At 42.7% G+C, this 18111-nt stretch overlaps 1 protein-coding gene across 1 annotated transcript in view; it reads left to right on the top strand.

The window, feature by feature from the left end:
* Window positions 1-1293: 1293 nt before the first annotated feature.
* Window positions 1294-18111, top strand: part of syne2b (spectrin repeat containing, nuclear envelope 2b) — a 105368-nt gene continuing 88550 nt past the window's right edge. The window contains exons 1-17 of the mRNA XM_081724799.1: window positions 1294-1450; window positions 4645-4787; window positions 9905-9966; window positions 11098-11193; window positions 11708-11785; window positions 12051-12143; window positions 12707-12909; window positions 13498-13697; window positions 13900-14000; window positions 14407-14496; window positions 15360-15473; window positions 15768-15905; window positions 16109-16273; window positions 16556-16668; window positions 17088-17256; window positions 17414-17510; window positions 17595-17794. Of these exons, the coding sequence (XP_081580925.1) occupies window positions 4700-4787; window positions 9905-9966; window positions 11098-11193; window positions 11708-11785; window positions 12051-12143; window positions 12707-12909; window positions 13498-13697; window positions 13900-14000; window positions 14407-14496; window positions 15360-15473; window positions 15768-15905; window positions 16109-16273; window positions 16556-16668; window positions 17088-17256; window positions 17414-17510; window positions 17595-17794 (2007 nt within the window). The 5' untranslated portion in view covers window positions 1294-1450; window positions 4645-4699. The remainder of the gene's footprint in view (window positions 1451-4644; window positions 4788-9904; window positions 9967-11097; window positions 11194-11707; window positions 11786-12050; window positions 12144-12706; window positions 12910-13497; window positions 13698-13899; window positions 14001-14406; window positions 14497-15359; window positions 15474-15767; window positions 15906-16108; window positions 16274-16555; window positions 16669-17087; window positions 17257-17413; window positions 17511-17594; window positions 17795-18111) is intronic.

Raw genomic sequence — 18111 nt, 5'->3', positions numbered from 1 at the left:
TAATGCACGCAGTCATGCAGACCTGGGTCAAGAGCTTCAGTTAACAACATTAGAAAAGGGAAAACATGTGTCCTGAGTCACTGACTGTGGCATGGTTGTGAGTGTCAGATGGACCAGTTTAAGCATTTCAGAAACTGGTGATCTCCAGGGCTTGTCACACACAACAATAGAGTTTACACAGAACAATGTACAGGACAACACACATAAGAAGAGTTTTCACAGAACAATGAACAAAATAACACACAACAGTACAGTTTGAACAGAACAATGAACAAAACACACAACATTAGAGTTTACACAGAACAATGAACAAACAACACACAACAGTAGAGTTTACACAGAACAATGAACAAACACCACACAACAGTAGATTTTACATAGAACAATACACAAAACTACACAAAACAGTAGAGTTCACATAGAACAATGCACAAAATTACAGACAACAGTAGAGTTTACACAGAACAATACACAAAACAACACATAACAGCAGAGTTTACACAGAACAATACACAAAACAACACATAACAGCAGAGTTTACACAGAACAATACACAAAACAACACATAACAGTAGAGTTTACACAGAACAATACACAAAAAAAACAACAGTAGAGTTTACACAGAACATGAACAAAAGGGGCCATTAAAAAAAGACATCCCTATATATATATATATATATATATATATATATATATATAAACCTCTTTTCATCTCATAGAGCTTCAAAAGTGCTTTGCTTGCACAGCTGATGAAGGACCTCTATCCAAAATGTCCTGTTTCTTGGGAAACATTGTGTACTATACACCAATTGTGACTGTCTCTACAACTTTAACTATATGCTGAAGTTTTTGAAGTTTTATTGTGACCTGTTCTAGAATATGGACTGCATAAGGAGTTTTCTGAAGTCCAACGCTTCACCGGGAGTCAAATAAACCATGACTTGGAGTATCACGATGTTACAGTGACCCCTAGTGGCCTTATCGGTAACTCTCGTCTGTCCAGAGAAAACCCTAACCCTAACCTATGTCACTACCTCTAAGTCATTATATTTTCACAAATTGCTAGGGCACAGAAGTTGGTAAGTAGTGTACACTTCATTGTTAAAGCCTGATCTCAATTTACTTGGGGGAAAAAAGTACACTCTTGGTCCAGCATTACAGGTAGTGTCCAATGCTGCCCACTCGCAGCTCTATATTTAGATACCTTGGTGCTCGCCATTAGAAAGGCCGCTTCGGGTTTCACGGGCTTATGCTATTTGCCCCAAAAGCGTTCGGGACGCCTGCGCCTATCACCTCTCTGTGGGAGGGTTTCAGCGCGCTGACCACGTCTCTTCTCGTAGTTAAATTAACTCAAAACGAATAAAAGTTTATTGTGTATACTGTTGTTTACGTATTCGGTTCATATTTCGAAATTGGAAACTTTGGTGGAGACTTTGACTTCACCCAACATGTGAGTAGACCATCTTTTAGAGTAAATGCATAGATTCGTAATGCATAGATATTGGTGTAAGACGCAATACAAATATGTAACCCATTGAGAACCTTAGCTTCTGACTTTTACAATTTTAGTATTTTGAGTTCTAATTTCCCAGTTATCGTTACCATTTGGTTTTCATGCACCCTTTGACATTGAGTCATATGACAGTGGGGCCTAGGATGTGAATTGTTAAGGATATACGCAATCACGCTTTTCTCCCTAAACAATAGTCATACAGTTGTTTCTGTGTCTCGCAGTGTTAAGTACAAATTCTGAAGACCTCTTTGTAACTTTTCATTTCACTTGAAACCATATCACGTGCGGGTGCGCTATTTTTGGCCCGTGGGTGTTCACGCTCTTCTAGCATTCCTCGTGTCAGAGGGCGCTCCGCGATTTCTGAGCCACAGCGACGTGTCAGGTGTTTCTGGCTCTACGCTGGAACTATCAGCCTGCAGATTAAGGATTTTCAAAGAGCACATTCTTGTTACTATTGAAAATATTCATGCTTGCTATTTGCTTGCTCGGTTAATTGATGCAGGAGGTGAGGTCGCGTGAGCGTGGTACGCCGTACCAGCGGACGCAAACTGCGCTGCGATTAAAGTCAGAGATATGAAATTCTCTGTAAGCCTTTACCGAGGAGACTTGAATAGCGAATGGAACCTGTGAAAAACGGTGCTCAGGAGCACTCGAGAGTTACAGATTTGTTAACTGTAGGTTTAGAGCAAACTGACGCATTTTGGATCTTTGCGTATCAAGTACAGCTCAGACCGAGAAGTAATTAGAAATACTACAGTATACCAACAACAGCCAATCAGGCAGGCAGTTGAAACATACTCAAGCACACTCATCTTCAGCAGACCTATTAGTAACTTTTCTTCTTCTGCGAGTTTTGGCTAGTTTCTGGCAGGCATGTTAATGGTGATGGGTTTGGTGTTGTTGTTTCTGAACTACACTCCCTCAGTGACAGTAACTTGACTTATGTGTGCAATAATTCTTTCCACCCACAAATGGAAGGATTCCATTTTGATGGTGCCAAGGAATGGAGACAATCTGTCTCCTGGAAAAAGAAGTCCCCCGTGTGTGTGTGTGTGTGTGTGTGTGTGTGTGTACCTGCACACACACACACACACACACACACACACACACACACACACACACACACCTTGGTGAGCTGTCTGTTTTCAATTTTGAATTTAATTTAGCTAAAGGAGCAACTTTTAAGAGTTACCGTGTGGTGCACCCTCTCCTAAACAAATGTCTAACATTTGACGGGCAATTTTTTTCACTTAAAATCTTCTGCAAAAACACGTTTATGTCTACATATGTCTCCAGCTTATGTAGATGTTGGAACACCTAAGAAAGCACCACTTTCAGGAATCAGTTATCAAAAGCTGAACATTAATTGTGAAAAGGGGAAACTAATGTCAGACACAAAAATGCTATTACGTGTCAGCTCTAGTTGTGTGTGTGGGGGGGCGGGGGGGGTATGTGTGTGTTGCGCATGTGTGCATATCACAGCTTTGCTAGATAATGCATTGGATCTAATGTGTGCTTGATGTGTTAGATGCCATGGCTGTTTGGGTGGTCACCTTTCTCGAAGTTGCATGCACAGGCTTGTCACCTTCAAGCCGCCATTGTGTGTGTGTGTGTGTGTGTGTGTGTGTGTGTGTGTGTGTGCATGCGCAAAGGTGTGCCATTGTCAGGGTGTCAGTACAGATAAAAATATGTTCCTTTGACCTGTTTCCTTTCATGTCTGTCAAACACAGTGAACCTACTCGTTTCACCTGTTCATTAATTTCATTACACTTTCATTTTATTTTCATATCTTGTTGCACCAGCTAAATTCAGGCCAGTGTATGTGTGTGTTTACTTCATCCTGGCAGCATGTCTCAGGTGTTATAAAATTGCTTAAGCTTCAGTGCCAGACAGAAGGCTCACTGGCAGAATGGCATTTGGCCAGTTTTCTCTCTTAGGTTTTTTGCAGTTTGACCAACAGAGGGCACTGTTGCTGACCGACGTCTGTGTATTCATAAGCATAGTGTGCGTCATTCTGCATGATGAGACAAAGGTCATACTAACTGCCCCTGTGGGAGGGGTATATTGGCTGAGTTTCTGCGTCGCCTTTTCTGATTGCCACCTGTTTTCTTTTCATTGACAACTACACTACGATCACATGCTCAAGGAGCCAGAAAACAAAACAAAATAACTTTATATTTTGAAACATAAAACTTGAACAAAATCCTAATGGGGAGTTCCCCTGGTTCTGTGTCTCCAAGGTTGTCTAAGAGCATGTTTTAGAATACAATTCCAGTCTTTTCTTTCCTGAGCAGCTTAGGGATTTGTGCCTTCAATGGTGCAACTTCCCAGTAGTGTTGCTTGGAGACCAGATTCTGAAGTTCCCTAGCAATTAGTCAAATTTTTCTGGTGTTCCAAACAGCGGTGTGATCACCGATGAGTGACATTTAAACTGCCACCTACCTGCTATATAATCACAGTTCTGAAAATATTTTCAGCTGTTATTCTTAGCATTTATTATCTTTTGCTTAAATTAGTTCTGGTGCCATTTTTTGCTATGATATTGTCTTTGGCCTGTTTTTTCTATTTTCCTATGAAGATATTCCTGCTTGAACGATAAAGAATCATGAGGGCTAAAAAATTAATTTTTCATATTTAGTGCCTACAGAACTTCACATAGTTTAAAGCCCTTTCAAGATACATCTAAGAGTATATATTTTTTGTTTTCTTCAATTGTCTTCACCAAAAACGGTGCAAGAAAAAAAATTCACTTGCCTTACTCTGCACACACATAAGAGCCAAGGCAAGCACTGATAAAATGGTTGGTGTTTTCGTGGATCCTCGTGTTGTCTTGTTGTATGCTCTGGCTCCAGTGCTCTCGAGAGCGTGTGCAGCATGTTTGAGAGAGACCACACAGCAGACTCGTGTTCAATAACTCTCACTCAAAGTAAAACTCAAAGGGAAAGTGTTTGATAAAAGTCTGATCCCCGCACAGGCTTGCCTTAGTTAATGTGTCATGTTTGGCCTGTTTCCCTGCAAAATGGAAAAGTCTGAGGGTGGAAAATTCCCCTGAAGCCGTCTGCTAAGAGGAACCATCAGTGTGAACGATTAATAACTTGTTCACCAGTGGACACTTTTTCTCTTCTCTTCAGATGGGCACCATGTTTTAGTGAAGTTCTCAGCACGTTTGTTCCCCACGGGATCACTATGGAAATGGAGAGAGCATCACCAGACCCTCTGGTGGAGAGTGGAACCCTCCCACTGGACATCGACAATGTCCACATCCTCCTTCAAGGTTAGTGCACTGATCTGATTGGTAATCAATGCCTATCTGTAAGGAGTTTGTCCATCCATCCGTCCACCCATGTTCTCTATATGAGTTTAGCATTGAGTTCTAGGTCATCCACCCATGTTCTCTATATGAGTTTAGCATTGAGTTCTAGGTCATCAACCCATGTTCTCTATATGAGTTTAGCATTGAGTTCTAGGTTTGGTGCACCACACCTAATAACTATAGGCATTTAACCTTAAATAAAGCTGGTTCTTAGGCTTTTGAAAACATTGGGCTAAACCAACAAAAAACACAAAGGTCAGAATAAAGGGCAGAGTTAGAGGAATGCATTGTGCTTTTACCAGATCTCTGCATTTACTCAGCAAGAACCTGGAATCATCCTATTTGCTATTGTGATGACTCATTTGTCAGACAGGTGCTGTCATATAGTTGGCTTTACTGTAAGAGCTGTTGATTTGTTTGTGAGTGTCTTGCATGAGTTAATGCTTAATGTACTGAATGTGTTTTTAAGGGAGCTGGGAGGTGGAGTTTTACCCTGTCAAAATGTAACATGCAGCCAACATTTCCAACATTTCCAATCTTTTTCCCACTGCATGACAGTATTCTGAACACGTGATCTGGTCGCAACCAATCAGCATGTTTATTTATTTAGTTGTTTTTTTCATTTCTCAAGGTTTATATTTAGAACATGATTCTACTTAATACCTAATTAGTACACATACTTACATATTTTTTTCCTAGGTGACTTAGTGTCAGGGTGTTTATCACGTTCAAACTGGTAATTGTCCACAGTGGTTTATTTTCTTTTTGTGGTTTGCAAAATCCAACTGCACTTCAAAAAGATCTTCATTCTCAAGTTTAGTCCACATATACATGAGATTGTGCTCTAAATGGTCTCTCTAAGAGGTCTGTTCAAAGGCTTTATTCAAGGGGCTGTTATGTTTAAATAATGAGAATAGCATTATGCCTGGATTATCACAAGTGTTTTCAAAGGTTGTGTTGTTTTTTTAAATATCTCTGAAAACCTTTGAGCTGGGGGTCAGTCCAAAGCGGTGTGTGTGTTTGTGTGTGTGTGTGTGAATGTATACGAGAGTGTATTCATCTCTGCGCTCTCTGGGACCACAAAATTGCGGGCAGGTTTACGAGCTGTCATGCATAACAACTTGCCAAACAGCCATTTCACCCTCCCTGCCATGTCATATGAATCTCTGAACAAGAGCTTCACTGTGCTTTCCCACACTAAAAGGTCATCGCCAGCAACCAGTGCAATGCAAAGGTGGAATTTTGAACAGTGACTTAATAAGTGAAGGCAGTGCATTATTACAGTATAACAAGCACATCCATCTGTAGGATGAAATATATCGAGCAGGTGTTAAGGATTTTGCTATGCGGTCCTATTCAGGGTGTCTTCAGAGTTATGTGTTAATGGTATTTCCAGTGAGCTGCTCATGTATAACTTGAACAGAGCCCTGAGGGCTAAATCTGTAGTATTAAACTAATACTTGTGTGGACTTGCTAATGTGTGTGTGTGTGTGTGTGAGGTTCAGCTAAAGGTGGGGTGGTTCTTAGGCACTCAGCTGAAACCTGTGTTACTTGCTCCCAGATTAAAAGCTTTAGAATCCACCATTCGAACCCGGAGCGCGGGATCTGGGTGCGAACGCTGATCTTGGACATTTTCTGAAGCGCCGCGTTCCGATTGAGGTTTACCAGTGAATGCCATCCAACATTGTGGATTTGCGCGAATATTTTCATTGGTTCTGCGTTCGCACCAAGAGCTGAATGGATTTGCGAGATGAGGCAGGTCGGTAAAACATATCTGCCCAGAACTGGTGCTACGCATGCCACATAAGATGAGTTCTAGGCAGAGTACTAGGAGTGATCCGTGCGATCCCGGCAAAATGGGTGAGTCTGCAGAAACAACAATCCGAACACATTCAAGCAAAATAAGACAAAAAAGGCTACATTTGCAATGCCAGTATGCTTCATTTGAGCAAAAATATCTCCTTGAAGAGAGGAAAGAGAGAAAAGGGAGGAAACCGAAGCCGTGTGCCATACCATGGGTCAAACCCCAGTCCAGAGGACCTCCAGCGCAGAGGCCGAGATTTCGAGGTGAGCTGCTGTGGGGTTTGGCTTTGTGTACCCTAGTCCAGGGATATAGTGCTCTGTACTGGTGGGATATAAGTGACCCCAGGTGCATTCCTCAGCCTGGCAAAGCCTGCTGTGGAAATTTCATTCACACTTATACATTTTAGCAGACAGTCCTGTAGTTCAAGCTTTCTTCAACACATTTGAAAGAGGTTAAAATAATTGTGTACTGTACAAATTATTATTAGATTCGTGGACTGACCAATTAACTCAATAATTTAGAGTGGAATTAATAGGGCAGAGTCATATTTATATCTGTTTTGGATTTATACTCTAGCAGATAGGATTCAAAATGCAACAGTACAGATATAAGAACAGGTTAGTGCATATGAGGTCATGAGGGAATATTTACACCTACAATGGATGAGGAATTGCAGTCCTTTTATATGATAGTCCCTGACTTGCAAGGGACCACAAGGACATATTTAGATAAGTAAATATCATATTTAGTACTCGGTTAGAAATTCTTGGAAATTGATGCCGGTCTGTCACACATTCGTCCAGATGTCCAGATGAAAAAAAACAGAGTCCAGATGTAAATGCTAGTCCTACAATACTAAATCAAGAATGCTACATATAGAATGAACTCTAGACCTTGTATTGGCATATCATTTGCATATCTAATAATAATGCATCTACCACTCAATTGGAAATTAGAATGCACAGACCACACTCAGATATATCTGATGAGTATTCTCTGAGCTTGATGAAATATAAAGATTCTGGATAAATTGTCATGTGACTGAGATTAAATGCTCAGTCTGTCTTTAATTGCAGTTAATAGTCATAGCATGATCAAACATAACGAGGAAAATGAATGCAGCGCCCCACCGAGAGGTCCGTTTCCTGTAGCCTGGGTATTGTTTGTGTGTTTCTGCTTGTCTCCTCTTCCGCTGCCCACTTGTGTGACTCATGAGTCATTTGGTGAAAGGCCTGCTTGATATCATAAGGCAGCAGTCCTTGAGCCAAGGTTTTAAAAGAGGCGAACAGGAGCCTGGTGTTCCTGTCGGGAGAGTGGCATGGGTAACTATGTCCTTAAATAGCAAGGAGGATATCTTTTCACACCTGCTTGACCAGGTTGCTCTGCAAAATGCTGGGAGCCTGATAACATGTATGTGTGTGTGTGTGTGTGTGTGTGTGTGTGTGTATGTATGTGTGTGTGTGTATGTATGTGTGTGTATGTATGTGTGTGTGTGTGTGTGTGTGTGTGTGTGTGTGTGTGTGTGTGTGTGTGTGTGTTTGATTATTAAGGCAAAATAATAAAATGGAAAATAAACAACAAATTGGCAATAACTCTTGGGTTCTTTTTTCATGCAACTTGGGGCCATGACCCGGTGCTGGGCACCAGAGCAGTGTCTGGAACAGCAAGGCCTAACCAGCTGTGCTGAAGCCATGAAGGAAGGACTCCTGCTGAACATGAACAAGCCATGGGTCATTATTTTGTGAGCTCAGCTTCACCCTGGTTAAGTGGGGAGCATCTTATTCATAGTAAGCGTGCACATGTATAGCAGCACTAAAGTGGCGGGTGTTTTTAGAAAGAGGCCGAGGGAGATAGAAAGTGAGTTGGCAGAAGATATTGTAAGTGTGGGGTGGGTCTTAAGTTCTGAACCACTCAAAGAAAAGGGCAGTGTTTTGTTTTGTTTATTTGTATTTTGTACAAGTTTTCAGGAGTATTGGTTAGATTACTGCTGTGGCTTTAGAAGGAACCCGCGAGGTCTGTAGGTAATCTGGTTCGTGTATTCTAAAAAAGCCGTTAGAGGTAGGCGGATCAACGCTTCTTCAGAGAGGCTCTGGAAGAACATGGAGAGGATTTTGAGCAGGATGGGACCTGAGGAACATGTAAGAGAGACGTTGCACTCAGCTGAGGACTTGAATGACTTCGCTGAGCTTTACGATGGTAAAGTGAGCCACAGCTCTGATCTACGTGTTTAAAAGCAGGTTTCTAAAACCTGAGGAAAAGTTCTTTCCTAATGAATATCTGAATAAATAGAATGTGAATTCCAAAAGGGAAATTTTAGTAGAATATATATACATAAATAGCAGACATATTTATGATTTTATTATGGCATCAGCGGTGTTCTGTTATTTATGTGGTGATTATGCCATGCAAATAACACCTTTTGCAGTCACATCCTGGGTGTTCAAAATGAGTTTGCCATGTGCACAATTTTGGCCACACTTACCACTAGGGATACACCAATATTGAATTTCATGGTCCCATATGTTAACCGATAATAAGCACCTGGTTGTGGTAGATACCGATGTTGATAACGTTTTACCTTTATACATTTTCAAGCAAGTCAGACATCACAGACATAGTAAACATACCATGTTCTTAACACAAAGGAGAACAAAAACAGTTTCATTACATTTTGCTTTCTTACCTTTCTCAAATTAAGTGTTAAGTGACATTTTCTGCTGTGAACTGGTGCAGGTATGAGAAGGCCTATGGGTGTATAGCCCCCGGAGAAACACATAACTGTAAAACTACACAATCACCAATATCAGTAATTAAACAGCAGAGTGCAAAAACAGTAAATCTGATCTGAAAATTATTCCAAACACAGGTGGCACTTTATTAAAGAAAACAAAAAATCTCTAGCATTTCTTTAGCATTTTTCTTATAACTGTAGTAATATGCAAATGAGGCCTAAATTAACAGAAGGGACAGATGTTGGACAGATGAAAATGATCAGTTGTGTTTATTTGCTGAAATTCCAATATCAAATCAATAATGATTCGTTCAAAACTGATCTTATTGGCAAATTATATATCGGCAATGGATATATTGGGCAACTCTGTTTAGCACCATACATTTCAGATTTGCTAAGTACTTAGTATGCATTTCTAACAGTTCTTCAGTTTGGCAATGAAGCTGAATCCACTTTATGTTTAATTCAGTTGCATCTGTTGGAGGTCTTTTTTGTTAACGTTATTTGTGTTGTGACCTGTGTACCTGTGTTATCTTTCCCCAGTGGAACAGGAACAAATTCAGAAGAGAACCTTCACCAACTGGGTAAATGCCCAGCTGTCAAAGGTAGGTCAAAGGGTCAAATGCATAGACATGTTTCCTGGCTAAATGATCAGTCAAGACAAAAGTGTCCAAAGGATGTGAACTTTTTATGTATTTTTATATATTCATTTTATTAATGATATTTAGGTTTTTGCAGGCTGTAAACAGACCTACATGATGTAAGCAATTACATGATGTAAACATAATATTAACAAATAATTTTGGGTCTTTACACATTTTTGGGCAGTGTCTTGGTTGGTCGGTCTGCGGCCTTTGAAAACCATTCTTGAATAAAATATTGCTTTACTGAGTACTGCATGCAAACATTTACAATAATCACTAAACACCAAATCTACTGTAAGGTTTTACTCCTCACAGTCTCAGTAAAGGTCACTGCTGCATGTTGTCCACTGGGGAAAGGGGAGGAGAGGAGAGTAAATATAACCTTCTGAAACACAGTTTCACATAAAGACAGACAGCAACAGGAGTTTGACCCACACACGCCCACACACTCTGACATACACACGCACACACACACACACACACATACACACACGCACACACACACACACACACACACACACACACACACACACACACACACACACACACACTCTGACATACACACACGCACATGCGCGCACACACACACACACTCTGACATACACACGCGCGCGCACACACCCACACACTCTGACATACACACACATACACACACGCACATGCGCACACACACACACACACACACACTCTGACATACACACATGCACATGCGCACACACACATACACACACACACACACTCTGACATACACACACGCACATATATATACACACACACACACACACACACACACACACACACTTTCATCAGTAAGGGAATTTTCAACCTATAAACATGAGCTTTTATATATATTAAATTCTGCCCATGACATGAAATATGTATGAAGGTCTTTTCTTTCCTCAAATGGCACCATCTAAGATTTCCAGCCACTTTTAACCTGTGGTTTATTGAATGTCTTCTCACATTCCGAAAAAATGGAACTCGGGTTAACGTGCATGTACTGTCCGATAAGGACGGTAGTGGTGGGGGGTAGTGGTGTAGGTATGCTCTCCGTCGGGATTTATCAGGCTCTGCTTTGGCCTTCTGTTCCAGAGGAGACCCCCAGTGGCAGTGGTGGACCTGTTTAATGACCTCAGAGATGGGTCTCGCCTGCTGGACCTGCTGGAGGTCCTGTGCAGCCAGAGGATGGTGAGTGCGTCCCTGATGTGTGTGTGCTTATTGAGAACAAGTGCACGGAAATAGAGGTTAGAGACCAGGCCATAGCTGCCCGTTCGGGTCATGAAATTATGCTTCAAAGATATCTGGAGGCACAGAACAGGGAGATGTGGGTAGAAAATGAAATGCTCTGATGAGCTGTAATTCCCTAATCCTGTAGCTGCCGTGTAATGGTAGGAGAAAAAAACTGCCATTAGAGTCGTCTGTTAACATGCAGAGCAAGACGTGTTGCTTGCACGTGACATCATGTACCAGCATGACTTCGTATTGCCAAAAGAATGAAGCCTCATATCTGACGTTTGCTTGTGATATCGTTATATCTCTAGCCTGTTATTGTTATCGTTGCAGCAGCTGAATTTGATTTGCTTGCCAAAGGTTACCCCGCTAAAAGCTGGGTTTAGTCCTGCAGCAGTTGGATCTGTTTGCCATTATCGCCAGTTTGTTTGCCATCAATGCCCATCTGTTTGGAATTTCGGGTGTGTTTCAGAGCCGGGAGAAAGGCAAAGGGATGTTCCAGCACCGGGCAAACATCGAGAAAGCCCTCACCTTCCTCAGGAGGAAATCTGTAAGACAGATAGTCCAGGCCTGGACACTGCACGTGTAATAGTCCAGGCCTGGACACTGCACGTGTAATAGTCCAGGCCTGGACACTGCACGTGTAATAGTCCAGGCCTGGACACTGCACGTGTAATAGTCCAGGCCTGGACACTGCACGTGTAATAGTCCAGGCCTGGACACTGCACGTGTAATAGTCCAGGCCTGGACACTGCAATGGCCATAGACATGCAGGCATTTGGTGTGCTTATTGCAGCCTGTGTCCTCCTCTGCAGATCAAACTGGTCAACATAAATGTTCCTGACATCATGGATGGGAAGCCCTCCATCATCCTAGGTCTGATATGGACGATCATCATGCACTTCCATGTGAGTTTGCTGCCATGTCTAGAAACCCCATGATGCTATTCATGGTTTCGTGATTTCATAGGTTCATGACCACGGATCTGATTGAGACTGGAAAAGTTAAGGTTATGGATGGAGTTGAAGCTTGCTCATTCCTGAAACTTGGAGTTACTATGAGTCTTTCACCAAACACCAAGCAAAAAAAATATCAGGCATGTTCTGTGCTTACTCAGTCAGGGACAGGAAAAAGTGTCTCTGAGGAAAACCCAGTACATAGAACAACAGCGCTTCACAGAACACAGTGCCTTGAAATGCAGTACCCCGAAAACCTAAATCAATGGAAATGCCTAGTAGCATAGAAGTCGAGGCAGCTGGATTGTATAATCTTGCTGATGTTTAGTCACTTATCCCAGCAGAGCAACTCATCCAAGCATTGCCACTCATCCCCAAGGAATCACTTGTCTGAGTGCCTTGATTAAGCGTCATCTGCTGACATATGAGCGCAGATGTACAACGCCTGTATACAGGCCTAAACTAATGAATGCTCATGTTACTAATGTTACTTTGTGTTTTGCCCCCACGTTCAGATAGAGGAGCTGGCATGTACGTTGTCCTTCAGTTCCCGTCAGTCGTCCTTGGAGTCGTTGGCCAGTTTGGACACGCAGTCGACCAGCAGCAGCAGTGGTGCCTGGAGCGGTCCGGCGCCCCCCCGAGGCTCGCCCTTGCACACGCGCTTCAGGATCTCGGCCAAGAAAGCGCTGATGCTCTGGGTCAGGGAACAGTGCCACAAGTGAGGGGCGGCATTCCCCTTTGATCTGCTAACACCAGTAGCATGTACTGATGTTTGAACTGGGAGATTTAGATTAGTATATTTGACCTTGAAAGCAGGTTCTTAGCTTAATTTGTCAAGGACAGCGCAATAAAGTCAGCATCTTATTTCCATTTGGTCCTTAATATGCCCCGGCAAAGACAAAGTACATGCATCATTTAAATTTGGCAACATTTAAATTCCATTATAAATACAAAGTAAAAAAGCATTCCTTTACCATATGGTCTCATTATCAAAGATTTTTTTTTTCCCCCCGTAGCCACTGATTTATTTGCCTGCTAAAACTAGCAGAATTGGTTATAAACCTGTCCTCAACAGATAAATGATACCTTTTGTGTGCTTCTGAACATCAACCACTCCTATGCTATTAAAACCATTGTTTTAAATCTAACTAAGCGACGAGCTCTTATAGTTATCTGGTTTTGTAGTTGTGAATCTCACATGCAAACCATGTTTCTTGCTTACACCACATTTCTGCCTCTCTCCCTCTCTCTCTCCATCCCTCCTTCCCTCTCTCTCTCTATCCCTCCCTCCCTGCCTCTGCATCAGGGCTGGCTCTACTCTGAATGTAAAGGACTTTAAGGGAAGTTGGCGAAGTGGTGTAGTGTTCTTAGCCATCCTCTGTGCTCTGAGGCCCAATGTGGTCGATCTATCCAAAGCCAGAACCAGAACCAACAGACAGAACCTGGAAGAGGCCTTCCAGATAGCTGAGAGAGAATTACACATACCCCGATTACTGGACCCGGCAGGTAAGTGTGTGCGTGTCTGTGTGTGCATGTGCGTGTCTTTGTGTGTGTGTGTGTGTGTGTGTGTGTGTGTGAGAGAGAGAGAGAGAGACAAGAGTGTGTATTCTTTTACAGTTCTTAATTACTATTTAGACCCTGAAGCTTCTTGAGAAACACAGTGTCTCAAATGGAAGCTGATGTGTGTGTGTGTGTGTGTGTTTGTCAGATGTTGATGTGAGGGACCCAGATGAAAAGTCCATTATGACATATGTGGCTCAGTTTCTTCAATACTCCAAAGATACACCTGTTTCAGATGAAGACATGCAGGTAAGACACACACACACACACACACACACACACACACACACACACACACACACCTCTTTGGACTGACCCCCAGCAAAAGAGGCTTCAGAGACATTTAAAAATCAACACAGCCTTTGAACACACTTAGTCCATAATGTTGTTTTAATTATTTAAACAGAGTCCGTGAGACAACCCACCAGTACACTGCCTTTGAGCCTACCTCTCGACACCCTCTAATGGATTCGGGGTTCCATTTTCATTTTCACCTTTAACATGAAAAAATGCTTTTATACTTTCTTCCCAAAATTGTCTCTCTGCTCCCTCTCTTCCGCACATCCTCTAATGCTATGCTGTGTTATTTCTTCACCTGCTGCATCTGTGAGGTGTCATTTGTGGCCATTGTGTTCCTCTCTCACTGTGTCTAAAGGTTCACTATCCCACATCTTCCGAGAGCTTGGCTCCTGTCAATCTGCCCACCAACTTCACACCTGCTACTGCTACCTCCCCCCTCCGACAGGTACCCTCCCTGTTCCAGTCTCTCTCCATCGTTCTCCCCTTCGGTCTCTCTTCTCTCCCTCCTTCCTCTCTTTTTCTTTACTGTTCTCTCTTTTCCATGCATGCCCATCTATCGTTTTTCTTTCTTTTTTACAAGACGCTACTCCCCGCAAGCCAGTAGTTGAGCTGTATCACATTAAGATCCATATTTATCCTGAACCGTTCCCCTATGACACTTTCTTCGGCAATATTAACTTCAACGATGCCAAGACAGTAGCTCACGGCAAAGGTTGTTTGCTGTTGCTTGCCTGTGTGCGTTTGCATGCATGCGTTTCTGTGAGTAGGAGAGGTGGCTTCTATACGGTGCCGCCCGTCTCTTCCCTTAGTGCTTGGCAGAGGGCGCGTGCAACTCTGCTTGAAAGGTTTCCTGAGAATTCAAAGCAGCACTGATCTCCTGACTGCCCCTCCCACTCCCACTTTGCTCATGTTACCGTGACAAATTTCTCCATGAATATGTGGGCACTGTGTTCCCTCTAATACTCCCACTCACCTCTCATCTTCTACAAGAAACCAGCTCTCTGAACCTCCAACTAAAGTCTGACCGCATGCCACTACATTTGTATTAAAGGCATTATTAACTGTAGCAGTGGAACGTTTTGAACTAAAGCTATGTGCCTTGTAAATGCTCACTTCAGTAGTTTCGGCCATACACCCTGGGTGTCATTTCTGTGTATCAGTGTAACAAAACAACTAGAGGCACCTTCTGTACAATGGAAAAGTGGGCAAGACATCGGTTTCTCAGCATTAATGCACAACACATCGTTTTTTAAGCCTTAATGCTTCTATTGGTCATTTCAAGACCTTACAATACTTTTTTCTTTGTAGTCCTCAGCCAATCAGAAAGCACAGGAAGTCACATGCTGGCTGGTGCAGGCCTTTCAGGAGCTGCTGGAGGGGTGGGACTCCACAGAAGGCGCGAGCTATGCTGAGAGATACCATGTAAGATCTGCCTGTTTTATAAGTCATATTTAACTTTGATCAACTTGTTGCAATTTCCTTTGGGATCAATAAAGACTTATCTCTTATCTTAGTATATTCCTTAAGCAGAAATATTAGTATTTCACGCATATTTTCAAACCTTTTTAGAATTTGTAGTGTGCTATGCTTTGTATTATATGTTAATCCTACTTTTTACCAAAATGATTCTGTTCTCCTGGTCATTGTGATTTGGCTACAAATGTATGACATTTTCTGCGGCATGAGTTCACCCGTACTGGGATTCGTGCGTTTCAGGTGTTCCACACCTTTGTGGTGTCTTTCAATGAGCAGCGTCGTCCTGTGATACCGTTGCTAACGGCAATGAAGCGCACGCCCCGCTTGAGTGAGGAGCAGAGAGCCCTCCGCTGTGCCTGGGATGACCTTGCTGAAAAGGTCAGAGGTCACCACGACATTGTGTTTACTGCAGTAACTGAACAACCACGATGATTTAAAAAACAAACAAACACACACTCACATTTATGAAAATGGAAAACCAGGGGTGTCTTCCATGTTTTAATGTGCATGAACATAAATGAAATTGCTGTCCAGCAGACTGTAAGTGTTCGGTATGAGTGTGACGTGCGTGTTGGTTGTAGCTGCGTGAGTATAAGACAGAGCTGGACCTGACATTACCCGCGCCGCTGGACACTGTGGGCCGCTGGATGCTGAGGGTCGAAGAGGCTTTGACAGACGGAGAAGACGACTCTCACGACCACGTCCACGCAGCCCAGGAAGCCCGACACAAACAGGCGCTGCTGAAGGTGCGTCTGGCAGCTCACTCACCTTACCACTCTAGTTTGGGTAGAGAGTAATCATTACACGTTTTTGGTCTTATTAGTAGTTTACAGCTCACAGAATTTCGGTTTTACTCAAATTTCTTTTAAACTTTTTTTTTTCAATTGTAGCAAGCTCTAGAATATTAGTCAAAGTCTGGTTGAAAATAATCTTGACTGAAATCAAATAAATCTTTCTTGTGTGTGTGTGTGTGTGTGTGTGTGTGTGTGTGTGTGTGTGTGTGTGTGTGTGTGTGTGTGTGTGTGTAGTCATGTCTAGAGGAGATGCCCCAACACATCAAGACTTTTCAGACCTTCCAGAACATAGATGAGTACAGCGAGATGCTGGTGCCCACAGACAAGCTGGAGGAGATGAAGAGAAGGTTAGTAAAGGAAGCAGAACTGTCTTCCTTGACTCCCTGGAAGTCATGCCACAGGCAGAATTAGAGTTGATGAAGCATGTTCTTGAATAGGATCAGACCAGTGGAGACTGCCATACTGGTTCCCTGCTTAAAACATGTGTTCCATTTAAACCCTTCATTACCAACTATAATCTCTTTCACATTAGTGGACTAAACAAAAATTGTAAATAGTGTAATATGTTCTGTTTTAATATTGTATTATTACAACAAACCTTTTCACATTACGGGCAATGTGTTGGATCAAAGTTAGTTAATTTCTGAAATGGAAGGCCTGATAGGTACTGAGTTTGATCAATAACTAGTAACTAGTTTCCCAGAAGCTGTTGTTTTTGAGGTTTGGTTTCCACTGTTATGACTTTGTGTGTTGACATTTGCACCAGGTTCACTAGCGTGCGTGTCAGTGCTAAGTACCATGACATTAAACTGGAATACCAGGAGCACAGGCACACAGTCCTAGACCTGCTGGGTCAGCTCAGCCTCAAACTTCGCACCTGGAAAAGAGCCTACATTTCCCAGGAGGCTGTGCGGGTTCTGATGCAGGACTGGAATGTGAGTGGAAAAAATAGTAAAGAACTGTTCTGCTGAAATTTAAAACTAATATACAATGCAATATAATACACACTTAAACATATTGTGTGGATTTTGTTGTACTGTGGATTGGTTTTCTTCATGCTGTTGATCAGTGTGTGTATGTGTGTTGTTGTAGGAAATTGTGAATAAACAGGAGCTGCCCTCTTTACTGGAAGGTGCTCTCTACAAGCTCAAACACATTGTCAGCAAATACACTAGCAAGTCTGCTCTGGGTATGTAAATAGGCATGTGTGTGTGTGTGTGTGTGTGATCAGTGTGAGTATTATTGAGTGATGATGATGCCTTCTCTCTGCCAGCGGGCGACGCCATCCACGTGAGCCGTCAGGTGAAGGACTTGGAGGCAGAGACTACTGTGACACTTGAGGATGTGAGGATGGTGAAAGGCACTATGGGACGTGTGCTGGTAGCCTGGGACACCTACTCTGACTCGTACAGCTCCCTACATGCCTGGCTGGAGCAGGGAATGCAAAAGAATAGACATGGACAACAAGCAGAAGTACACAGACACAAACACACACTTAGACAGACACACACGCACGCACACACGCACGCACGCACACACGCACGCACGCACCCTTACACACACACACATATGCACACACATACGCACACACACACGCACGCACGCACACACATGCACACAGACACACACACGCACGCACACACGCACGCAGGCACACTAACACAGACACACACACGCAGACAGACACACACGCACACACACACGCATGCACGCACACTAACACAGACACACACATGCACACACACACGCACGCACGCACGCACACTAACACAGACACACACACGCAGACA

This window comes from Electrophorus electricus, chromosome 12 (genome assembly GCF_041902795.1).
Source record: "Electrophorus electricus isolate QZ-2024a chromosome 12, ASM4190279v1, whole genome shotgun sequence".
Classification (NCBI taxonomy): domain Eukaryota; kingdom Metazoa; phylum Chordata; class Actinopteri; order Gymnotiformes; family Gymnotidae; genus Electrophorus; species Electrophorus electricus.
This window is presented reverse-complemented; position numbering and strand designations above follow the sequence as displayed.